Source organism: Brugia malayi (assembly GCF_000002995.4).
Source record: "Brugia malayi strain FR3 genome assembly, contig: Bm_v4_Chr1_scaffold_001, whole genome shotgun sequence".
NCBI classification, from domain to species: Eukaryota; Metazoa; Nematoda; class Chromadorea; order Rhabditida; family Onchocercidae; genus Brugia; species Brugia malayi.
Genome location: NW_025062475.1, coordinates 3,502,208 through 3,529,570, shown reverse-complemented (window position 1 = coordinate 3,529,570; position 27,363 = coordinate 3,502,208). Strand labels below are relative to the sequence as shown.

The 27,363-nt window shown below is 23.0% G+C and overlaps 1 protein-coding gene across 1 annotated transcript; it reads left to right on the top strand.

Annotated features, from left to right (window-relative positions):
- Window positions 1–687: 687 nt before the first annotated feature.
- On the top strand, window positions 688–27,203 carry Bma-cnt-2 (GTP-ase activating protein for Arf containing protein; the record flags this gene model as incomplete). Its single annotated transcript, XM_043076415.1, has 18 exons — window positions 688–1,273; window positions 1,944–2,002; window positions 7,918–8,005; window positions 8,282–8,370; window positions 9,668–9,808; window positions 10,240–10,378; window positions 18,875–19,098; window positions 19,241–19,466; window positions 21,848–22,114; window positions 23,224–23,429; window positions 23,778–23,975; window positions 24,083–24,365; window positions 24,460–24,612; window positions 24,792–24,973; window positions 25,421–25,596; window positions 25,853–25,957; window positions 26,105–26,357; window positions 26,856–27,203. 18 exons carry the CDS (start codon window positions 688–690, stop codon window positions 27,201–27,203), a joined length of 3,723 nt encoding a protein of 1,240 aa, XP_042932349.1.
- Between the last annotated feature and the right edge of the window lie 160 nt (window positions 27,204–27,363).

The window sequence follows — 27,363 nt, the reverse complement described above, 5'->3', positions numbered from 1 at the left end:
CGCATTTGATAGTAGTGCCTGCCATACATAGTTTTTTTTTAAAGTATTTTATAAAAATATCGAAAATATTTTTTCTTTTTTCCTATTTTTCACTGATTTTTCAGATTGGTCAATAATATCAAAATGATTTTTTTAAATTTGAATTTATGATTTCAATCTATTTTAGTTCATTTTCAAAAATATTGTTGTTTATAAATAAATGAATCTAAAAATATAGAAAGTAAATAACAAAACAATAGGAAGTATTAATTTGTGATTTTTTTTTTAAAATAATTGTAATATCTTTTTATTTATTTATTTATTTATTTTTTTCATTTTCAATATCCTAAAATATTTACATGTGATATTTGCATTCTATTTAGTAAAAAAATATTTTTTTTACCATAAAATAATAAATTTTAATAGTATTTGATAGCTATATATTATGCATAATAAAAAATTAATTATTGTAACAAACTTATTCTTATAAATAACAATTTTTTGTATTCTTTTTTCTCTCATAAATTAGAATCTAAAAAAGTATTAATTAAATTTTTCTCTTTCTATAAAAATACGACAATTTTACTTCATCGTAATTATTCAGTATTTATTCTATTAATTTTTAAATTATTTTAGATTAAATAAAAATGAAATAAACTTGTGTAAGTTTTTTAAAAAAAAAATTCACCAAGGAAAGAAATATAAAATATGCCACGACGTCGCGGGGAATATACACTTTCTAAATCAACATCATTCACTATTTTTCCTGTTGTTAATGCTTCTGATAAAGCATTTTATTCGGCTAAAAATACTGATAAAAAGTTATGTAAGGCTAAAATACGCCTAAATGTGACAATTGCGCCTGATCATATTAGTGATCAATATGAAGAGGAGCAACAGCAATCACCATTATCATCTGTTAACAAGTCATCATATCACCATCAATTAATACAACAAAGGGAAAAAATCAAAAATGTTTGTAGTCGAGAATCGCTGCAATTTTTTCCTCGAGATTTTCCCAAAGATTATCCTATACCACATGAGTATATATCTAATAGAAATAGACGACAATTGCGCACAACTAGCCATGATTCATCATTTCGTAATTCATTAAAATATTCATTTGAAAAGATGAAATTACGTGCTACAAGCCAAAAATATGCTAAACATGAAAAAATGAAATCTTCCGGACAAATGGATATGATGCCGAATTTGTTAATGGAAATGGAGCGAAATGGTTCATCCGGAAAAAATTCTTGGAGAAAAGCGAAAAAAGTACATAGAAGTAAAAGTGGTGCGGCAAAATTAGATTCTATCAGATTTAATTTTTTTAATTAAAATTCTTAAAATTTTATAAATTCTTTCAACGCTTTTCCATAATTTCAACTATTTTTTTTTTCTTTTGAATTTGTTCATTTAATTATTTTAAATTAAATTTGAAATTATTGTTGCAATAATTTCAAATATCATTTAAAATTTTTATAAATGAAGAATTTTGATAATATTCATTTAAGAAGTGAGGCAGAATTGTTTTTTCTATTTGATTAAAAATATTATTTATTATTTCTTTTTTTTAAAGAATTTTTTTTAATTCAAATTTTTGATTTTAGCTTAAAATTAATAATGATAGTGTTTATAATTAGTTGAAATTTGTTTTACATTCGAATTATTTATTTACAATGAAAAATCTTAAATCTTGAAAGGAAAAAGTTCCTTTTTGGAGGAATTTCAAAATTGCCTTTAAAATTTAATCAAAATTTATTACATTTCATAAATTTAGACATAGAGGAATGAAATTAAAACTGTTACGTAATTCATCAATTATTAGATGAAATTAGATTTATTCATCTTTGTTCTTTCTTTTTTTTCTTTTTTTTTAAATTTTCAAATTTATCTTTTAATCATTCAATGAAATATTTTATGATTAATTACATTTTACAATTAAATTTAATTATTTATTTCAGATGCATTTGTTAATAGCCATGAATGGACATTATGTCGTGGTGTTGCTGAGCTCAAATTGGTTAGTTATCATTCATTTATTTAATTAAAAATTCTTTGTTTTGCTTTTTTTTTTTTAATTCACTTTTTTTTCTAAAAATTTTTTTGTTTTTTTTTTCTATTATTTATTTATAATATTTCTTATTTTCAATGGAATTATTTATTTGCTTCCTAAAATTAATATTTATTTTCATTTAATTTTTTTTCTTTCTTGTTTATTCTTTATTCGTTCAATTGATTTTATATTACCTTGTATATTTATTTTTTATTTTTCTTAAATGTATAATTTAAAATCTTAAATTCAAATCTTAAATTATAAAATTTGTAAAAGTGAAAAATAACTTACTGTATTGCAAATTTGTGATTATTATCTAATTATTATTTTCAAATTACATATTTCTATTTGAAATTGTATATTAAATTATATTTACAAATTGTATTCAAATTATATTCTCATTCGTTTACTATTTTCAAATGATATTTTGTAGAGAAAAAAAAAATGATAAAACAGATGAATTGATAATACTAATTGTAATTATTCAATTTTATAATTCACTGATATAAATTTGTAATTTAAATAAGCCATATTTTAATTTCAAAACATTTGGTAGTGTTAAAATAAAAGAAAATTCAAGCTAATTAATTGTTTGATCAGTTTATTGACTTTTTGCTTATCATTCAAATAATTTCGAAAAATTTTCTTAAAAAAGTTAAAATTCATTTGTTTGGCACTAATTTGTTCACTTTTTTCTTTTTGTTTTATTTTTTATTTCTTATTTATTTTTTCTTTGTTCACTTTATTAATATACTGGTAGACTTTTTTTTTTTGAAGTAGCAGAAAATGAAATGAGTGAAATTTGATAAATTATTAAATTTGCATACGTTAAATTCAAAAATAAGTAAGTTAGAATTTAGGAATTTTTTAAAAAAAACATGTATATTTTAAAAAAAAGGATTTATTAATTTTGTTAATTTGATAAATTTTTTTTAATAAAAAATTGGAATGATTTGTGCGTAATATTGAATTGAAATGTTTAAATTAAATATTTAGTGATTTTCTTTTAAAATTCATTTAAATATTCATTTTTATTCTGAAATAAATTTCTGCGATTTTATTTTTTTTTCTCTCTTTTTTGTTTAGCGAATAAAACTTTAAAAAAAAAAAATTTTTTTTATTCATTGTATTGGCATAATTATTTGCATAATTCTCCATTTCTTTATTAAAAAATATTGTATAAATAAGCATTTTTAAAAAGAACGAGGAAAAAGGTTTAACTTTTTTAAAATTTTATTATAAAATTTGGAAATTAAATGAAAAGGAGAAGAAGGAGGGAAATAAATGATAAATAAAAAGTTTGATTACTTAAAAAATTTAAAAATTTTTTTACTGAAATATACATTTTATAGTTTTTTGCAATCAGTGTAGACAATTTTTAAATAAAATTTAAAAGCTTTATTTAAGACGATGAGGAAAAAGAAAGTTTAATGAAGACAGTTCCTTTCTTTTTTTAATTTATCATTTTATGATATTGATTGATTAGTGTTAAGTGATAATGATAATGATAATTAGGATAGTTTTATTAAGCTGTCAGAAGTCAGTAATTTTTATTATTAATTTAACATTTTATTATTAATTTATCATTGCATTGATCAGCTTGTATTAATCGATCAAATTTATCAATCGATCAGATCAGTCCCTTTTAAATATGCTTTTATTAATTAGTATTAATTAATCTTAATTTTCAGCTACAATTTGTTTACTTGCAATCATTCATGTCAATGTTGATATAATTAAATCAGTAAATGTTGCTCATTTTATAAGTTAAAAATAATATAAAAATACAAACTGATTTAAAAAAAAAACAAAAAAAAATATTTAATTTCCTTTTTTAATAATAAATATTTATTTTTTGCATTTATTTATTACATAATTTAACTTATTTTTCTGCATAATAATTTGACAGTTAATTTAAATTAATATTATTACTTTATCATTTCACAATTATTCTATTATTATTATTATTATTATGTTATTTAAATTTTAAGAAATAATTATGGAATAATGCAATATTTCACATTTATCCTATTAATTCTTTTGTTTTCATTTTGCTCTAACTACCTCTAATTCTGTTCTATTAATTAATTAATTAATTAATTAATCTATTCCATTTAAATTATTGCGAGCTATGTTACATCATTGTTAAATGAAAATAAAAATTGGCGGGTAGATGTCACTGTTAGAATTGGGTTGAATTGGACCCATGGGGTCAGGTCATTTGGAAATGAAAACATCTGCTGTTGGGTTAACTGTTGCTCGTCCATTCTTCAACATAACTAACTATTCGATTGTATTTGCTATTGAATATAAGTTATCCATTTCCTATATAAGTTACTCATTTCCTATACTTTACTGTACTGTAATAGTAGTAGTAGTAGCTGTTATTGTTGTTACTGTTTTATTATTCAGCCAAAAAATTTGGTAATTTATTGTTTGCAAATAATTAAAATATTATCTTTATTGTTTTATTATCAAATAAAATTTTATTATTATTGTTATTATCAATGTGCTGAAATAATTTTTGTCAGTTTTATAAATAAATGAAATATATTTTATTTGGTTAGCAAATTTTTTAATGTATTATATATATATATATATATATTAAAATTAATATGTTGAGCATTTAAGTTTTAAATATTTGATTGCTAATATCATTACTATTTTAATATTATTTATGCATATTACTATCATCAATTTTATTTTTTTCATATCAATATCACTTCTATCACACTTATCATATTATTATCACTAATAATAATTTAGTATTTAACACTTAATTACTTTTTTTTTCTTTACATTAATTATTTTACTCATTTACTTATATAATATGGCGAATTAATATTGTATGCCTAATATTATTTTAAGAAAAAATGAAATTTGCAAATAATTTTCAAAAAAAAGAGAAAAAATTCCATCGCAATTTTTTTGTAGGTAAAAAAACAGCCAATTGCTGTGATTATTATTTCAGGTAGAGATTTTTCAGATTGATTTTTATCATTGCATTGACCTTGTATTCAAATTGTTTGTAATTAGGATTTGATGCATTCCACAGGGAAACACAAAATATATTTTTACTGTATTCAAAGTATTTTTTTAGCAATGATAATGATATGATAATGGCTGTTATTTTATGTTTATCACATCATTATAAATGATAATGATATGATAATGGCTGTTATTTTATGTTTATCACATCATTATCAATGATGATGATGTGATAATTGCTGTTATTTTATGTTTATCACATCATTATCAATGATAATGATATGATAATGGCTGTTATTTTATGTTTATCACATCATTATAAATGATAATGATATGATAATGGCTGTTATTTTATGTTATCAATGATAATGATTTATAATTTTGTTTATTTCTATTAATTATTGCATAAAAATAATCAGTGAAAAATAATGTAATATCACTTCGGAATAATTTGGTGATTGATTATCTGTTATTAATTATTATCAGTTCTATATATGTAATTAATGACACAATTAGTGATAATACTATTATCACTAAGAAATTATTATTTTGTTGATTAATTGGTCGAATAATTGTTTTTCAAATAAGGCAAAATTTGCATACGGAAATATTTTATGCTAATCTCGGTGAACTGATGCTTACAGTAGGAAGGAATTAAACAAAATTAATCAATAATAAATTTGGAAGATTATGATTGTTTTAAAGATACGAAATTTTCCCAATGTAGCAATCCGGAATGTAAAATGTATTATTCCGGTACACTGTGTATTAATCATTTCAAAATTTTATTCATTTAAAATTAAGTTTTAATATAGCGATAATAGTAATTGTATAAGTAAATTAGTATAGTAGTAAGTCGATAAAGAAGAAGGCCGATGCGAAAGATATGCAAATTAAAGTCTAAGGTCAAGGGTCACTCCAATTAACAATAAAATTGCTTTTCTGCTATTTGTTGCACTTCTCTTCATCCTATGATTATTTTGACAAAATGGATTTTTTCTTTCTTTCAAAATTATATAATAAATTATTATGCATTTTTCTGCATAATAATTTAATATCTATGAAATTAATTTCAAAATTTTATAAAATTATAGTATAAGTTTTTTTCTTTACTTAATTCATTATTGTTTAATATTTTGAACTGAATTATTTCGAACTGTGATATTATCTATTGATAATATTAATTGTATTTTTTAATTATTAAAACAATTATTATTTATCATTTTTTAATCACATTTCGATTCTATTTTTTTTTCTTTAATTATTAAAATAATTTTTTGTTTTTATTTTACATTGCTTACCATTTCATGCGTCATTTAATTGATCAAAATTATCATAAATTTAGCTTTAAAAAAAAGTTATAATAAGTGATAAGTTATCACTTATTTATTTTTTAGCATTATTTATATTATTGTAATTTTTTTCAAACTTTTTTAATTATACATTTCTTAAATTTATTATTTATTTTTTTTTTGTTAAAATTTTTGGAGAATTCTATATGAAAGCAACTCATAGATGATATACATTTTAAAAAGTAATCTATGCTGGCTAAAAAATAATAGCTAAAAATTAATTTTTTATATTTGATAATTTGTATTTGCTAATTAACAGGTATATTTACCTAAATGTGAGATATGAATATTGTTGTCTAAAAAACAATATATAATAATTTAAAAATTATATGTTATTCGCAAAGTAAAATAAGAAAAAATTAGTATTTAAAAAAAAGAAAACTTATTTTTTGGGATGAAATATTTCTAATTTCTTAATTTATTTCATCACAAGCATTTGTTTACAAATTATTTTTTTTTTTAATTTGATAAAATTTTTGGAGAATTTTTGCTCATAAAATTTTCAAAAATATTTCAAATTTTGATAAAAATAAAAAAAAAACAAAAAACAAAAAAAGAACGATTTTTTTTTTTTAACTGATTTTAAATATTCCATTTTAATTCATTAATTTAAGTCTTTTTTTTTTTTATTCAATATTTTTGAGATGGAATTTGCTTTTTTCGTCTTTTTTTTTTCTTCAAACAATTTCAACAAATATTTAATATTTTGAGAAAAACTGTTTATTTGATAATGAAATTTTAAAATATTAGCTCAAATTTATTTCGCTTTTTTCTTTTCCTCTTTTTTTTTTTGTTAAAAGAAATTTAAATTTTTACTTTTTTTTTTCTCTTTTCTTCCCATTTAGGATGTTTTTTCTTTCTTTCTTTCTTTTCCCTTCTTTCTCCTCTCCTTTTGTTTATTTCATTTTTATTTAAGCAAAAAAAAAAAAGAAAGAACTGTCATTGATGGAACAGTAAAGCTATCAATCATTGTTAAATCTATTTCCATCATTATTACAATACCTTACTGTGCCATCGGATAATTAATGAATTTTTTTGAAATTGTCATTCAATTTTTGAATGTATTTTAATATCATTGTTGTTCCTTCTTCCTTCCTTTTTTTTTTTTTTGAAATATTTGAAATTTGAGAAGAAAAAAAAGTGAAATATAACAAAATTAATTATATGTTTGTTGTTTTTTTTTTTTTTATTTTCATTCTTTTGTATGTGTTATATGCTATTTAGAATGAAACATTTATAAATTTTCTCTCTTTTTTTTTTTTGTATATTTTTATCAAATATTTGAAAAAAAAAAGTTTTTTTTAATAATTAAAATTTGTTTTAATTTTTTTTATTGTCTTTTTTATTAATTTTTTTTTTTACTCTGTTTAACTTTTTCTTTTCTTCTTTTGTCTTTTTTATTTTTTTATCAATTAATTATTTTGAATTTATGATTTGTAATTTTCTTTTGTTAATTTAGTTTTTATTATCTGTTAATTTTTAAATTCACAACAAAAAAATTAATTAATTAATTAAGAACTGAATTTTTTTCTTTTCTTGTAGGGACTTGTTGGATCGTTGCATAGCGGAAAAACATCACTTGTACATCGCTATTTAACTGGTGCTTATACAAACGAAGAATCACCTGAAGGTTCATTTTTGATTTAATTTTAATTCACTTTTATTTCTCTCTCTTTTCCTCTTTCTCTTTCTCTCCCTCTCTCTCTCTTTCTTTCTTTCTTTTTTTGATTTGATTTGAGAAAAAATTATTTAATTGATATTTTGAAAATTTTTAAAAATTAGATTGGAATTGATGCTTTAATCATTTATATTTTTGGTATTTCAAATAATTATTTCTCTTTTTTTTTTTTTTTGACTTTTTCTGTTTTTTAAAATATTACAAAATTTTTCGTTGTCATTATTTCAGGTGGTCGTTTCAAGAAGGAAGTGGTACTTGACGGTCAAAGTTATTTATTACTTATACGTGACGAAGGAAGTGCTCCACCTGATTATCAGGTTTTACAATCAGTTTTATTCTACTTTTTAAAGTACAAATAAAATTTAAATTTGAAAAAGAGATTTAATTTTCAAAATTCACTCAAATCTACACTTATAGAAATTCTATTATTTTTATATTTCACCTCTACGAATCATTTAAATTTACATTTTTGATTGCATTTTCAGTTTAATCAAATTCAAACGATTAGTTATTATTAACTCAATAATAAATGGCAAAAAGTGAAAATAATATGAGAAGAAAACTAATTATTAATAATTCTTTATAAATTTTAATAAATAATTTTAATTTCTATTTCTAAATCAAAATTTCATATTATATGGAAGCATCTCATTTTTTCCTGAATTTTTTTTTTTTTTTATACGACTAACTAATTAATCGTTGATTACTTTAACTATTAATAAATTCAAATCCATTTGTACAACTGTCACAATTTTTATAATTTAAATATTCTTTCATCACTTTTTGAAAAAAGAAAATTTCCCTCACCCATTTTATATTACACCTGCCAAAATGTACACATTGAGAAAAATTTGATACTGATTGATTGTAAATTTTCAACAACATTTGTGGTACCCAATTTTCTTCCTTTCTTCATTTATCCCTCGTTTCGTTGTTTTTTTTCCTTCCTCTCTCCCTCTCTCTGTCCCTCTCTCTCTCTCTCTCTCCCTCTCAGATATTTTGATAATTTTCTTCATCCAACTCTTATCTTTGTATTTGTCATCTCATTTTACCCTGCCAATGACATAAAAAAATTTCGCATTTTTTCTTCATTTCTATAGCATTCCCAACAGTCAAATGATTGTGTTTATACAAAAAAAAAAAAAATTAAAATTTGTATAAAACTCAAAAAAAAATTGTTTTATCAGAATTTCATTATTAAATTTTAATTAAAATTCACATAACTATAATGTTAATTATTAATCTTTTCATTTCTCTCTCTCTCTCTCTCTTTTCCTCTCTCTTTTTCTTCTTCTTTGGTTTTCCTTTTTTTTTTAAATATTTTCAAAAAAAAAAACTTTTTCATCCTTTCTATTATTAATTTTCATTATTTCGTTTTTATATTTTTATCATTTATAGCAGTTTTTTTTCTTTTAATTCAATCATTTTATATTAATTATATGAAATGATGCACTGAATGAGTTTAATTGTTTACTTAAATTTTAACTTATAATTTATCATTTAACAAATATTTTAAATTTTCAAAAATTTTTATTAGATCATTTGGAAATGCTTTTTTTTTTAAAAAAAAAAGGAAAAAACTTATTTTATATTTTACATTTATTTATTTTTTAGTTTGCGCAGTGGGTGGATGCAATAATTTTTGTATTTTCATTGGAAAGTCAAGAAAGCATTGAAACTGCATTGCACTATTACGAACAAATGGCTAAATATCGAAATATTAATGAAATACCAATAATGATGGTAGCAACACAGGTAAATTGTTTATTTGTTAATTAATATATTTAATTAAATCTCCCTGTATATTTATATTTAAATGTTTAAATATTTAAAATATGAAAAAAATAAAGAATTAATGAAAATAATGCTAGTTGCAGGTTATTTCAATATTTCATCCAAATATTTATTATTCTAAATTCTTTCGACCAAGTTAATATTACAATGAAAATTCAGGATTTTTCTTTTCAAAACTTTTTTTTTGTCTTTAGCATTAAAATGATATATTATTATTTGATGTTTGAAATAAATTTCGATTTTGAATTTAAATTTCTGATTAAAAATTGCTATTAAATGTTGTATGGATGATTAAAAGATAGTTAACCAATATGAAAAGAAGTAATTTAACAATATTATCTGAATGAATGATTAAATTTTGAGGTAAAAAAAAAAACAAAAATTTTTTTTAGGACGCCGTGACAGAATCAAATCCACGTGTAATTAATGAACACGAAGGACGTCAAATGGCAAAAAATTTACCAAAATGTTCAGCGTACTATGAAACGTGCTCAACGTATGGTTTAAACGTGGATCGCGTATTTAAAGATGGTTAGCTTTTTTTTTTTTAAATTTTTTTTATCAGAAGTATTAGTAAATTTAAAAGAAAAAAATAGTCATACAATTTGAAGTGTAATTAATTAATGTTGTATAATAAAATATCCGGCCTTTTTTAAATTGAAAAAAAGATAATTAAAATTAATATATAATAAATGGTTTGAAAATATACAAGAAAAATAATTAATTAATTTTAATTAAAATTAGTATATAATTTCAAATTTAACATTGGAATTGAAGTTAAGTTTGTTAATTTTATTAAATAAATAAATTGACATTATATATTGAAAATTATTTTGTAAATTATACATGATAAGTTATATTATTTCAAATTTTGATTTCTTTTTTTCTTTCAAATTGTTCTTTTTTATTACTGAAATTAAATTTAAAAAGTGTGATGATTTTTACTACATTTTAGCCGTTGTCAGTTGTTATTTTTGAAAAGAAATAAAAGTTAGATTTCACTTTTACTAGTACTTGCCGTTATAGTAATTTAAAATGAAATTAAATAATTAAATAAATCTGTTAAGTTTAAAAATTTTTAATCCAAATTATTTGATGTATATTTTGCATGGTTGTTAACAATTTTAACAATTTTTAAAGTTGTTTTTTAATTTAAAATTTTTAAATTTATAAATAAATAATGTGTGCAAGACTTCGAGTGTGAAATCAATTAATTAAATCTCATCTAAAAATAAATTACTTGTATGTTTGATGAAAGAATATTACGTTAAATTCTTTCAGCAATATTTGATTAGTCATTTTAAATTTCAAATTTCACCAAATCATTAAATTAAAATACATTTGTAGGAGAAATTTTTAATATTAAATTACTTCAATCAAAATGAATTGAAATTTCAAAAATAAAATATAACTGTAAAAGAAATGAAATATACTGAAATGTACTATTTATATTATATTTAAAATTTGGCCGAAAAAAATTTGTTTTTAATTTAAATTTAAAAGTTCTAGTTTATTTTGAAGTCTAGAAATAGAGTAATAAAAATATCATCATGTTTTATAACTTAATGTTGTAATTTGAGATATTAAAGAAGGGAATGCAAGAGAGAGAGAGAGATAGAGGAATAGGGAGAGAAAGAAAGAAGGGTAATTTTCTTTTTTTTTAAGAAATGAATAACTTACTGTCATTAGATTCGTTAGTTATTTATCGTTATTTTCCGAGACACTGTGAAAACATAGGAGGAAAAGAAGAAAAGAAAAAAAAGTATAAAATTTAGAAAAAAAATTAATATGCCAGATGTTCTATTTCATATTATGTCAGTCAACGCTATTTTATCCTCAAAATTATCATCATCATCATCATCATTATCATTATTATCATCATTATCACTATTATCATTATCTTTGTTATCATTATCATTATTATTGTTATCACTATTATCATTTTGTATTGCATTCTATTCAATTTATTTTCATTAGTTTTTATTTTTATTTGATGCTTATCTTTTTTTTTATTTTTATTTTTCTTATTAACTTCTTTTCATTCAATTTTTTGTTTTCTCACTTAAAAATTTTTAACTAAACTGCTTTTATTCATTTTTATTTCTTATTTTTTTAATTTATTTGATAACTTTCTTTTTTTTTCCAATCCCTGAGAAATAGCTGTAATTATTTTAATTTTTAATTCAATATTACTTTTTACATATTAATAATGAATCATTAATATCTTTATGTCATTTTTTTTTTATTTTTGCAGATATTTGAAGTCTTTTCTTTTTGCTAAATTCTTCCTTAACTTTTTTCTTCTGATAATTAAGTATGCTAATGATGAATTTACTGTTATGATAATATGCTTAATTTATAGTGATGCATTTTGATATAGTGATTTGATAGAGTAAGAAATAAAATAATATGTCTGCACAAAATAGTGATAATTTATAGTGATATATTTTGATATAGTGATTTGATAGAGTAAGAAATAAAATGATATGTCTGCACAAAATAGTGATAATTTATAGTGATATATTTTGATATAGTGATTTGATAGAGTAAGAAATAAAATGATATGTCTGCACAAAATAGTGATAATTTATAGTGATATATTTTGATATAGTGAATTTATAATGATATAGTGATAAGTAATATATGTATAGCAATTATTGAATATTGCAAGTATTAATGAAAGATTGTAATTTAAAAAAAATTTTTGATGAAACAAAAACTGAAAATAAATTTCATTTTCAATTTCTGATAATTCAAATAGATCAAATTGAAACAGAATAAAATCTGTTAATCAATATATATACGTTTCGGGAAACATTTTTTGATGTGTAACATTCCGATAATATCGTACATAAAAGATAAATCGATTGATAATTGTTTCAAGAAAAAAAAAAATAAATAAATTCAAATATTTATCAAAAAATAAATGTGTTTTCTTCTAATATTTATGCATATAATTTCAAACTATAATCGAAATTCTCCCAAATTTAATAATTTTTATTTAAACATACATTCTTTTTACTAAAAAATTTCCTATTTTTGCTTCACTATAATGATAAAAAATCGAGATCGTTAAGTTTTTTTTTTTTTTTTTTTGAATTTAAACAGATGAAATTAAACGCTGAAATGAATGCAAAAAAAATTTTTTTTGAATTTTTTTTTATAATTCGGATTCATTTTAATTCCATAAATGTATAAAAATCATCTTTGTTTTTTTCTAATATTCATATATTATTTAAAATATGTATAAAAATTTGAAAATTTATGTTTATTTAGAAAGAAATTCATTTTAACTCCATAAGTATGGACATGAATTTTTTTTTTTTTCATTTTAACAGAAATTTTAAATTTGAAGTAGATTGGACAGGGTTTGTTTGTTTAAGAAAAAGAAAAAATTGAAGAAAGATTCAACCCTTTTAAATTCATGAAATTGCTTGGATGTATAAGAAATGACAACGAAATATTTAAGAAAAAAAAAATTAGAAATGCATGTTTGGTTAAAAATGATTTGAAAAAAATTTGTTTTTAAATGAAAAAGAAAGAAATTTTAAGTGAAAAGATTGGTAAACATTATTTGTCAAAGGGAAAAGAAAGAAAAAAAAAGAATCGAAAATTTCATTCTTTTCTATAAATCTATGGAAGTATTTTTAGATGCATATGAAATTGCCAAAAAAAAAAAAAAAAAAGATAAATTCATTTTAAATCTTTAAATTTATTTGAAATGCTTAAATGCATCTGAAATGGTAAAGAAGATACGAAAAAAAAAAGAAAATTATAAATGTATGCTTGGATTAAAAATATTTTAAGAAGAAAATTTCAAAATAAAAAAAAAAAAACAAATAAAATTGTATCAAAAAGAAAAATTAAAAATGAAAAATTTGGATATTTCATTTTTCTCTCTTTGTTTATTTCCTGTTTACAATAGTTTGCTTATGTATCAAATTTATTGGTGACATCAAAATTTATAAACTTTTTTTTTTTTTTTGAACTAAAGATAAATGAGAACACACATACACACATATATACACATACACACATATGCATGTTGCACTTTAACAATTATCCATCAAACCATCCATTAAATCATCGTGATATTATTTAGTTATCATCGTGACGCTATTCGAATATCACTGGTGTAAGTCATGCATTATTGTATTATTATTATTGCAATTTTCTCTTCTTCCATCTTTCAGTCAAACATTTTACATTTGTAATTTATAAATTATAAAATTTAGATTGCACATGAATCATATTTTATTCTATATGAGTTTTGTTTTCAATTTTAACTACTCTTTCTTTCGATTTTTAAATTCTTAATTTATATGTTTATTATTGCTTCGAATTTTAATTATGTCTAAGATTGTCTAATTTGTCATCAATCTTCATCGTTGTTCAGTTCGAGTGAGTGAAAGTATTCAAATTTTCATTATATAACCTTTGGCTTAAAAAATTTTTCTTTTACTTAGGCTATTAAATTTGGATGTGGTAAACGGTATTCATTTTTTACTGTCTTCACTTTTTCCGAATATTATTCAAATTCATGGAATGTGAATATCAATCAATTAGTCAGTTGTTCATAGCATACTGATAATCAATTAGTCAGTTGTTTAATACTGATAATATACTGATCAGAATTTAAGTTTACGTTTACTTAAGATTATCACGTTATGTTTATGGAATAATTGCGCATAATTCTTTATTATATTTGATCAGCTGCTTTTCTTTTTTTAGACAATAAAAACAAATAACTAATTTATAATTGAATTTTGTTTAAAATTTTAAAATTTGTTTCCTTTTCTTTCTCTTTTCACACTTGCATAAAAATTTTTCTTTTTTTTTAAAGAAAAGTAACATCACTAGTTGTAAAATTTCCATTTTGAATTCTAAATTGAACATTTAAATCTAGTAATGACCTAAATCCATTAAATACTGTGTATTTATCATTCCAAATATCAATAAAAATTTATTTAACCATCGAAGAAAAAAGTTTAAGAAAAAAAAAGAAAAAACTGATTTAGTTGAAATCATTTATAATTAATATTTAAATAATAATTTTTTTCTAAATGGACGAATCTTGCTTCTTTTTTTTTAATGAACTTTTTTTTTTTCACTTTTTAATATTTCAGTTTATACTAAAATAGTTTTATTCATTCATTTTCCTGCTGCTATCAACTGAAAAGTGATAAAAGTGTTTTTTTTATACAAAATAATCGTTTTTTTTTCCCCCAAAGAAATATGCATAAAGTAAAAATTATAGGATAATTATCTAAAATGAATGAGAAAGAATGAAAAGACTTTTTTTTTTTCTACTATAAATACCTAAAATTGTATTAGAATTAAAATTGTTATATTTTTTTGTTATTTTTTCATTCTTTTTTTTTCTTCTCTTTCCTTTCTTTTCAATTATTCAATAATCATTTCAATCTATTTCATTCATTTTTTCAACAAATTTTCTTTCCTTTTATTCTTATCGTCCATTTTTCTTTCTTTCTTTTCCTCTTTTTTTTTTTAAGAAATTTAGTGAAATGAGTGACAAGACCGGATCATTTGTTGGCCTTGAAACTTGTTCTATTCATTCAGCTACAACGTATATACAACACTGATATACATAACAAAGGACAGACCAATCATCATTACCAACTATTACAACTGTCATCCTCACTATTACCACTATAATACATCCTATCATAATAACAATTATCGAACATTCACTATTCCATTATTACTGTTATTATCACTATTATTATTATTATCATTATTATATTTTACTACTGATACTATTACTATTAGTATTATTGCTGCTGTTAGTATTACTATACTACTGTTATTGTAATATTAATCAATAGTTATTACTACAATTAACTTTTTATCAATCTTTACTATCATTTTACTTTTTTTGTTTCTCTTGCTATAACTTACTCCTATAAAATAATGATTGAATTCATCACGAAATATTGATAAATTCCGATAAATTATTTCAATTTATTCATTACTGTCTTTGTTTATTATTATTATATCCTTTCCTCCCTTCCTCTCTCTTTCTCACCAGTCCCTTCTTTGTATCATTATCTATTCATTTCCTTTTCAAAAACTGATTGAAAATTTTCAACCAAAATATTGGAATTATTTTAACCTTGAAAATTTCTCATTTATTTTTTTTAAATAAAGAGATATAATTGGTTTTGGTGAAAAAATCGAAATAGAAAATCTCTTCTGTTAGCTTATTTTATAATTTATATGCAAATTTTGTTATTCCATCTTTTTTCCTTGATAAATAAATCTTAAGAAAAATTTGGTGATAAAAATTTTGATTAAAATGATATCATTAATAGTATAACGATGAATCTGTATTGTGAAAATAGAACAACAACAATAACAGTTTGGACACCAGCATTCGTCGGTGATATTGCTATAATAAATCGTTATCATACTGTTAGTATACGTAATCCCCTATTATCATCATCATCGTCATCATCATTATCGTCGTTATCACCATCATCATCATCATCATCACTATCATCATCATCGTCATCATCATCATTGTCGTCGTTATCACCTACGGCAACAATAACATCGTCATCGAAATCAACATCGGCATTTAAAATGCCTGGATTATTAGGAAAGAGTCGTGTCTTAACTGAAACTAAAAATCATTGTCATTGTCATCATCATCATCATCGTTATCATGATTATCAGCAGCATGTTCATCATCACCATCATCATCATCAACAACAACAACAACAAGTGCAACGTCGTTTGCATTCCCGTAAACAACAACTTATGATCGCTGGACTGGGTCTGATTTTTCTCTTATTCATATTACAGATGGTAATATTATTAATGATAATTGTGATAATAATGTAATACAAGTAGGAATATGAGTAATTATAGTAAATATGAATAAGATAGGAATAGTAAAAGTAATTATGATATTACTTGTGAAATATAAGCTGAATTTTTGATTCCATACTTTTATTTCCTTGTTCTTTTTTTTTTTAATATTTAATTTTACAATTTTAAAGTTTTGAATATTGTTCTTGGTTAATATTATATTTTAGTAAAGTTATTCACTGCTACATTCTTTACCATTTAGTATTGCCAAATGTTTAAAAAAAGAAAATTTTAAACAAACCAAGGAATAAAGCTATCATTACTTACAAAATCATCAAGATAGACTGAAAAACACTAAAAATGCAATTTAAAATATATAATTTAACGATTACTAATATTTTTTAAAGAATAAAATTTAGCAAATGTTAATATCTTCAATATTATTTATTGTGTTTCATGTTTTGTTTCCATATATCATTCATTACATATCAATTAATTGATATTCTCTAATAGCTGTTTCAAATAGTTTCATTTTGTCATTTAAATTTATAATTAATTTCTTCATTTCACTTGTCTTTTTGCTTCCATCAATTTTTATTTATTGCTTTTCTTTTCTTCTCTTTCCTTCTCTCTCCCTCTCTCTCTCCCTATTCCGTTATAACTTTTAAAACTTTTCTTTTTTTTGCGCATAATTTAATACATTTGCATTTTTTCACATTACTTACAATCTTATTTTACATTCTTAAATTTATACCTTAAATCAAAAATTTACACCAAAAAATTAAAATTTACACTTGACTTTATTAACTTACCTTAAACTTATATATATATACATAATTTTATGCATCTTTACCATAAACCATAAACTTATTTAAGTATGTCTTATTTTCTAAGTATACTTTATCCTTTTTTTTCCTTTTTATACTGATAATTCAAATGGACGAATTTGATTAATATCCAATAATTTCGTAAAATCTATAAATTAAGGATCAAAATTCAATTCTAGATGAAAAAATCAAGTTATATTTTAAAATTTATCCATATTTTATCGCATTGCTAACTTTCTTTACCTTCTAATTTCTTTTTTTTTTTTTATCAATATTTCCTCATTTAGAAAAATTTTTACAAATATAAAAAATGAATGCATGGAAAAGATAGAAAAAATTTTTTCAGATAGGAAAATGTGTTTTTTCCTTCATTCGTTTTTTTTTTTTCATTTTTTTTTTTTTGAAATTTGAAATGTAAATAAATTGAAAAGAAACATGCAATACTTTTAGATATTAATCAGTGATTTTGTTTCTATGATTGATTATTAGAGTGATGCTGATTATCATCAGCATATTTGCTGACAAATTGATAAATTTGTTCTTTTAATGTTTGGTATGATTAATTATATGATACTGTAAATGTTTAAATTTTTAGTGCTCAAATATCAAACTTACAAGGTTAAATAAACTTACATCAAATAGTACATTTAATATGTTAGTATTACATTAATCATTAATTACCATTAAATATCTTTTTTTTTTTTACTTTCCATGCTATTTTCATTACAATCAAATTTTATTATTATTGTTTATCAAAATATTTATTATTATTCATCAAACATTTTCATTTTTGCTAAAAATAACAATTAATTAGGCAAGATAAATAGTAAAAATTTATATATACAATTTGAAATGAATGAATTTGAATTTTCATTCTTAATTTATATAAATTGATAAAAATTTGCACTGACGGATAGATTTATACCATTTAATTTTTTCATCTTTTTTTAAAAAAATTTTCTCCCAATTCTTTCTTTTGAATATTTATTGAAATGATTTTGAATTTTTATTTTTGTTTAATTAATTAAATTAATAAATCAGTAGTAGCAAAAATGAAATGCTTTCATTAACGATGATGATGGATAGAATTATAAAATTACTTGTTTACCTATTTTGATTAATTGATACAAGAGAAAAGAAAAAAAGACGGAAAACTTGTTCTGAAGTGAAATAATAGCTACAGGATTTCCATGTATTTTAATTATAAATCATCAAAATTAACGTACTTATTTGAAATTAATTATTTTATCAGAGATTTATTAATTAAAGTTAATTATTCGTTAAACAAACTTCTCGTAAATGTTGCTATTCATATCTAAAGAGGAAAAAAAAAAAACCGATAAATTTCATTTTTATTTTTTTTCTTTAGCATGTCAAAAAATTCTTCAACAACGATTACGATTATTGGGTAGTTTTTCGAGTAATGCAAGAACACCAACACCAACAAGAATAACAACAACAACAACAACAACAGCAGCAGCAACAACTACAACAACAACAACAGCAACGACAATAACATCAACAACAACAACAACAACAGCATCAACTTTTCATAGTAATAGCTGCAGTGATTATCGAAACAGTAATTATCAGGTTAGTTATATGAATTAAATCGTAGATTATAGTATTTTATTAAAATTTAGGTCATTTCCTTCTTCTTTTTTTTTTTCTTGATAAATTCTAAAATTACTAAAATTTTATATCTTAATAATAATAATTAAAATAATTTTGTTAGGATTTGACATATTCAAACGGGTGTAATACTAAAAGTGCATCATATTATCATCAACGATCGATATCAGCATTACCTTTACAACAACAACAACAACAGCAATATCAAAGTGGTAGTGGTACAGGATCAGGTGGATATTATGGAAATGGTATTCATTATTCATCCAATAATCCGATGCAATTGCCAACCAATTATATTTATCATCGAGAAAATTCCACAGTAAATGCTGGTATGTTGTTTTCTTTCTTTCTTCCTTTTTTTTTCACTGTAAAAATTATTAACATAATATTATATAGTATGACAATTTTATTGTCAATGATAAATTTTTATCATTGATAATAATTATCAGGTATTATTATTTTATCAATTAATATGATAATAATAAATAAATGGAATATTTTTTTGGAAAATTAACACACTAGTAGATAATGAATAAATAATAATACTATGAATTATAAAATAAGATTATAGAACATTTCTAAACAGTGTTGTTTTTTTTTTTTAAACATATAATTCGAAATGATAATTTCAAAATAAATGTTTCTTTTTCTTCTGTTTTTGAAATCGTTCCTTTAATCGTGTTATTCTTTGTTGTTGTTTATTGTCGTTGTTATTGTTTGTCATTGTTGTTAATTGTTGTTATTGTCACATTTTTTACCTTTTTTTTTCGCCCTGTCATCTTTGTTGACATTTATTTTCAACAATATCTACTCGGTGCCATTTGTAATTTCTTTTTTCTCACTTTTTTACTGCTTTGTTTTTCCTTCCCAGCAAATATCATATATAACATCAAATATCATTTTTTCACGGGTTATATTCCATAACGTACGCAACATAGAATTTACTACGTACGTGCACGAATCTTTCGTTGTGATATTTTTCACGTCATCTAAATTTTGATTTTTATATTGAATGGAGATTTTCACAAAATTGAATATTAATGATAATTTTTTTTATGCGATTAAATTTTATCAAAAATATTTTAAATTTTAAGGATGAATGTTTCTTTAAATGACAATTATTATTATTATTATTATTATTATTATTATTATTATTATTATTATTATTATTATTATTATTATTTTAGATTATCATAAGATATAACTTAATAATTCTGCTACTAAAACACTTTTTTCTGCATTTGTGCAACAAATAAGGCTTTGAAGCAATTATTAAAATGTATTCTATAATTTATGAAATTATAAAAATCAATGAAACGAAAGAGTCAGTCATTGAAAAGTTTTATAGGATAAAGAGAAATGGAATAAAATGGATAATAATTAAGTATATTAATTAACAGTCATTAATAATATATTGCTAAATAATATATACTTTTCAATTAATACAATATTCCTTATCTTTGTTGCATAAATGTTTTCTGGAATACATAAAACATATAAGCCATACAATTATTAATAAATTAGGTTTAATAATTTTTATTTCTTCATTTAATAAAAGATAATTTTACATCCATTAAGTGTTTCATTAAAATTTTAGAGCAAGAAAATAAATGGAATGAAATGAATAACAGAAATAAATAAATAATATTACCAATGTTTTTGATATTTGATAATTGATTAGGTAATCTATTCGCTTTTAATGTATCCGTTGGTAAATATAAATTAATTCATTAACAATTAAGGAATGTATTTGTGATATAAATTAATTGAACAAAAAAAAAGAAAAAAGGAAGAGAAATAAAAAGCTAACTAATTTATTTAGTTAATAACATTAAATAAGTAATATTTAATTTACAAAAGTAAGTAAATAATAATTTAAAGACAACAGCGCCTTATTGTTTTAGGTCTTTTTTTTTCTTCATTTCTTATTGATTACTTGTTTATTTGAAAGGAAGACAGAATGAGAAGAAGGAAAAGGTCAAGATGAATAGAATCAATAAAAGAGATTGTAAGGAGAGGAAAAAGAAGAGAAAAGAGAGGTGAGAGAAACAGAGAGAGAGAAGGGAGAGAGACAGAGAGAGAGAGAGAGAGCTTTTTTTGGAGATATGTCAATTGGAAATTTGATTTATGAGTGTGAGTAAGAGTTGGATTTGATAGGTTAAACGTTCGTAAGATGGAATGGGGCAATGAATTACTAAATTTTAACAGTGTAAATCTTTGGACAAATTTTAGACGATGTTTGTACTTTCAAATAAATTTATGTACTTTGCTTTATTTAACTAAGTAAGACAAAGTAAAGAGAGTAAGTAAATTAGAGTTTTTTGATTTTCTTTTTTCTTTCTTTTTTTCTTTCAGTTAAATATATAATTAAGGTAATAATTAAATTTTTAACACAACAATTGTATATAATTTTGTATTCATTCAGCTATTTCTATTTTATTTATAGGATTTTTTTTTCTTCCATTTTATTTATATATTTTTTTCTTCCTTCCATATAATTTAATCTTTTACTTTATTATTGAACCTTTTTTTCTTTCTTTTTTTCTGTTCTCCTTTACTTTTTCATTTATTTTTAGATGAAAAAAAAAAGTATTAATTGTGATAGTAAATTGTTTCATTTCCTCTTTTTTTGTTTTGTATTTTCCTTCTTTTATATACATATTATTATTAAATGTGAAAAAAACAAAACTTTCTTTTTTATTTTTTTCAGGAATTCATGGTAGTGGTACAGAACGATCGATGTCTGCTTTTGTAATACCATCCGTAACAACAACAATAACAACAACAGCAGCAACAACAACAACAACAACAACACATTTGGCCAAAATGCAAATGCAGATGCAACGTGCCGCACCGTATGCATCCAGTAGTAATAGTAGTAGTAATGGTTATGGTGGTAGTAGTGGTGGTAATACAGCAGGATATCCGGTATCATCAAGTCATATCGGTTCAAATGGTTGTACATCTGGTAGTAATGGTTGGTTCTTTTCCTTACAAGTATAAAGATTTATACTGTTGTCTTCTTTCTTGTTTTTTTTTCTATTATGATAATATAACTAATATTTATTGATAAATAATTATTAACATAAGAAAAAGATTTAGACTATTATTGATATTTTATCATTTCAACAATATTAATTTTATATTAGATCTATATACATTTTAGAATAGTTATATCATTCTGGTAATAATTGATTAGCTAGTTTTGATGAAATATTGAATATCAGTGGTTGGGAATGGAAGAAGAGAAAAGGAAGGAAAAAAAAAAAGATTATCATTTTTCTGAATAATAAAATTATACAGTTTACTCTTCGAGAAATAGGAAAGAAAAATTGAGAAGGATAATGGGTTTACTTTTCATTTGAATTGATTTATTATCATCAGCTGCCTCATAAATATATTTATTTTTTTATTTTTTAACGCACAATAAAATATTTTGCTTGTTGAAAAAGAATGAATTGCTTCTGGTGATATCATCAAAATGAGTGTAAACTGGTTATGGAGTGGTGAAATTTTTAGTATCTTTATTAAAACCATATGTATAATGTTAGACTAGGATTAATGATACTAAATATTTTTCATTCATTATAGTTATTAATATAATTTAGGTAACTTATACAATTATATAAGATGATATATGAATTCTAATTCATTTCATTACTTTATTACTAATAAAATGATTCCTGTTTCTCTGACCATATATAATTGCAATTATTAAATAAACCATAAGTTATTTATAGTTACAAGTTAGATAAAATCAGGAAAATTATAATTGTTCTGGTTGACTAAGTATAAAATGAAGAATGCAAATATTTTTTTGCATAAATTTATATATTACATAATATGCTATATTTTTTATTAGGGGCTTCAATATATTTATAACTGAAATTTTATTTTGAATGACTTTTTTTTCTACAATATATGAAACTTATGAATTCTATGAAATAGTAGTATTAAATACAAACAAATACCGTAGTATTTTTTGATGAAAAGTTACTTTAATAAAATGATTCATATTCATTTCTGCCATAATCAATAATTTATTATGCTGTTTTGATATTGTAATATGATGAATGAATTATTCAGATACGTCACATTTTCAATCTTCACCCCGAGCATCAATCATGAATTCTGGTCAAACTGATCAAGCGTTATTTGTCAAAGATGAAGCATTTGACAATCAGTTACTATTACAATCACCTGCAGTAGCAACAACTTCATCCACTCATCTATTGACGCCGTTATCCACTCCAACAACGCAGCGAAGAAATCGTCGAATTTCCAATTTATTTGTATGTAAACTTTTGATTTGTTTTAGTTTTCTTTTTTTTTTAAAAAAAAATGTATCGTCTAACTTTAAATTTAAGAGGATTGGGTAATGAGCAAAAATATCGATATTTATGCTCTTATGTATCTATCAGTTTTAAATGAAAATTAGTTGTAAAATTTTTTGGTTTAGAAATAAGCAGCTATAGTCATTTTTTATTTAATTGAATTTTTTTTTTTTCTATTTAATTTGCTATTGTTGGCGCATATTTTAGTTAAATTATTTGATAATAATGTTTTTGTCCTAAACTTTTTTTTTTCGTTTTGTGGAAAGTTTAGTAAACTTTGTTGTAAACATTTTAATTTAAATTTAGCAGCGGCCTAAAGATCACGGACACGATGATAAATCACATCGATCAGTAGCTGAGATTAGTATGGGTATGGGTCGGGCTATACCGGTTAAACAAGGTCATTTGTACAAAAGGAGTAACAAAACATTGAATAAGGAGTGGAAAAAGAAATATGTTTGTCTTCATTCCAATGGTCGTCTTTCTTATCATCAGACTTTAAAAGTATGTTATCATTTATGAACTTTACAAATATTTTTTCTTCTTTTCCTCTTTTTTGCGTTCGTGAAATTATTATGAATGATAAATAGTGAATTTCTATTGGTTTTTAGGATTATATGGAAAAGGATACAAATGGGAAAGAAGTATTTTTGGGATTAGCAACAGTACGTATTGCTGGACGTCAAAGGCCACGAAATACACAACGTATTCAAACGCAAATAATTTCTGGATCTGGCCGAGATAATCAACTTCTTAAGGATATTGGTTGTAAAAAAGAATTGCATGATTCAAATGTAGTGCGAGTTGGTGTTGCAAGTACAAGCGATGCTAATGTTTCGACTGGTCAAGATAATAAAGCTTTCAGTGATGAACAACAGTGTATAAATGGTGAAGGTAAGAATGAAATTTGTATCTCAATGGACTTTTTTGATGTATCAGTTCAATGGATTATTTTAATTTGTAACATAATTACATTGTCAAATTTTAGGAACGTCTGGTGGTAGTGATGATCAACAGCAGAATGTACAACATTTAGCTTCAGGTAGTTCAGTTATAACTACCCCAGTTTCTATTACTACTAGTGCAAGTAAGAAAAAGAAAGGCCATCGTCGACTTGGATCAGCCGCTAAAAATGATGAAGGTAAATGAATTATTTATTGTGATAATTTTTTTTCTGAAAATTTGTACCTTGATTTCCTTCAGTGTGACGTTTTTTTCTAGTCTAAGATGCTAGTGTGCAATTCTAAAAAAAATGTAAAATGATTTTGACGAATAAAACATACTTGTCTTAGAATCTTTAACTTTTGCGATATATTTCAGAAGATGATTGTGAATTCGAAATTATTACTTGTGATCAGAAACGTTGGGAATTTTCGGCCACTTCAGTTGAGGAACGTGATGAATGGGTTGCTGCTATCGAAGAGCTTATTGAGAAATCGTTGCAAGCTCAAATGAGTCAAAAACAACAAGATAGTAGCCGTGGACATGGAAATAAAGCTGAAGTAAGTTAATTTTTAATATGCACTGTATATAAATGTTACAAAATGAATGATACTATTTGTTGAATGGGCATTTTTAGATTATATTTGCACGCAAAAATGTTAAACGAATACGCTATTTTTTTGCATTACATTAATTTTAATTACATGTTGATATAGAATTTGAAATGATAAACTTTATATTAGTCTGATGTTATTGACAGTAATAAATAGATAAACCATTGATGAATTGTCTTATGTGATATGCAATGTTATAGAAATAATATTTTTTAAAAGCATCACAGCTAGTGTTACAATGCAATCTTTTAATTGTATTTGTAAGAATATATCCTGCAAATTATCTCATTTTTTCCTATTTTCTAAATCGCATAACAATTTTATGCAACGTTTTCCCGTAGTGAATCTTGAATAATATTTTAAAGTCTGTTAATTACATAGTTTTATTAATAGGTACAAGCTTTACGACAGATACCGGGTAATGATACTTGTGCTGATTGCTGTGCTCTAAAGCCAGATTGGGCTTCGCTTAATTTGGGAACATTAATTTGCATTGAATGCTCAGGAATTCATCGAAATCTTGGCTCACACATTTCAAAAGTCCGTTCACTTGATTTGGATGACTGGCCGTAAGTTCTGTTTTCATTTCACATTTTTCTTTTTTTTTTTTGCTGTAGTTTTTGATGACATAAATTTCTAAGTTTATTTTGTGTTTATCCAATAACGAGTGACAATTTCATCTTTATTTGGTATATATCTGTTTTTAACTTCATTTATAAAACATACACTTTTACAGCTTTATGAGAATTTCATAAATTTTATAACTTTCAACATAAATAAATTTCATTATAAATAATATTTTCGTTGAGTTTTAACTTTATTTAGAATGGAGTATTTGAATGTCATGGAAGCGATTGGTAATAAAAAAGCAAATTCTGTTTGGGAGCATAGTGCTCCATCAGGTAGAAAACCGCAGGCAAGCTCATCAAGGTTAATTTTATATTTTTGTTTTTGAAAATTTAAGTCAGCTTTCTACGAATAAATCCAGTAATTAAGCTTTTTACGTGTTCTTTCCAAAACTCAATAAAAGTTCATTTCTTTGCTTTTAATGATTTATCAATAGATAATTCTGTTTAGGGAAGAAAAGGAGAAATGGATTAAGGTGAAATATGAGGGAAAACGTTTTCTTCCACTCATTACAACCAATATACCACTTGGCCGACAACTGCTTGATGCCGTTTTCAATAATGATCTCGATGCACTTTTACCAATTTTACCACGTTGTAGTACTTGTGATCTTCGAACAACAGTTAATATGACTGATAGGCGTACTGCCTTACATATTGCATGTTCAAATGCATCTGCTGCTTGCACTCAACTTCTTGTTTGGGTAAACTTTTTGAATTTCATACTGATAAAAAATATTAATGATAACATCAAAACCAATCAATGGCAGGATATATGTTTGAGAGATTGTAAATATGTCTAAAAGAACCATGTCTTTTATTCCTTTCGTTTTGTTTTTTAATTACCTGACTCAAAATTTCATTTTGGGAAGCCAGTACAAAGTCTTAGAATTTAACAAAGTCTCTAAGACTTTGTTAAATTAGAATCTGTTTTTGGATACTAGTTAATATGGCAGATTTACTAGTTAACGTGATAAATTTTGAAAATTCTAATTGCTTTGTTTGAAACGAACTATTTATCAATTCCGAAAATCGTCCGCTGGACTCCGAACATTAAAATTAGGTGATGAAGGGAAAGTGATTAGGTTCCTACTAAATTTGCTATCGTTGTGAAGCAGTTTGATTGTTGTTGCTGTTACATTGTGCAAAATCTATTTAAATGGATTTAACTTTAAACTTTACTGAAATATTTGATTTTGCAGTATAACGCGGATCTTCGTATGCTAGACGAAATGGGTCGTTCGGCATTGTGGCATGCACAAACATCCGGTGCACTAGACTGTGCTGCAATATTGCTGAAAGCAGGTTTGGACCCGAAACATGGCATTCCGGATGGACCAGAAATGATTACCGGTTCGCTATCATCACGTGATTTCTGCTATACGAATGATAAATTGCTAACGAATGATTCCAAATTGCAACGGCAATCAGATGTTGTTATGCGGCGAATATCACCGGGACAACAGTTAACCGGAACTCCAGCAAGTGTAAATGGTTTTCATCGACGGAATTCAGATGCTTTCGAACGTTTACCTGCTAGTGTCATATAAAACATAGCAATTCTTATTCGCAAAATTATATTATTTTGTATATTCCGTTAACTTGTTTATCCATTATATATGAAGCGAATCAGGGTCTCATCCATTATTGTATTTCCTAATATTTTTTTTTGATTTCCCAGAATTTAATTCAGCTTATATGCATTTCGAG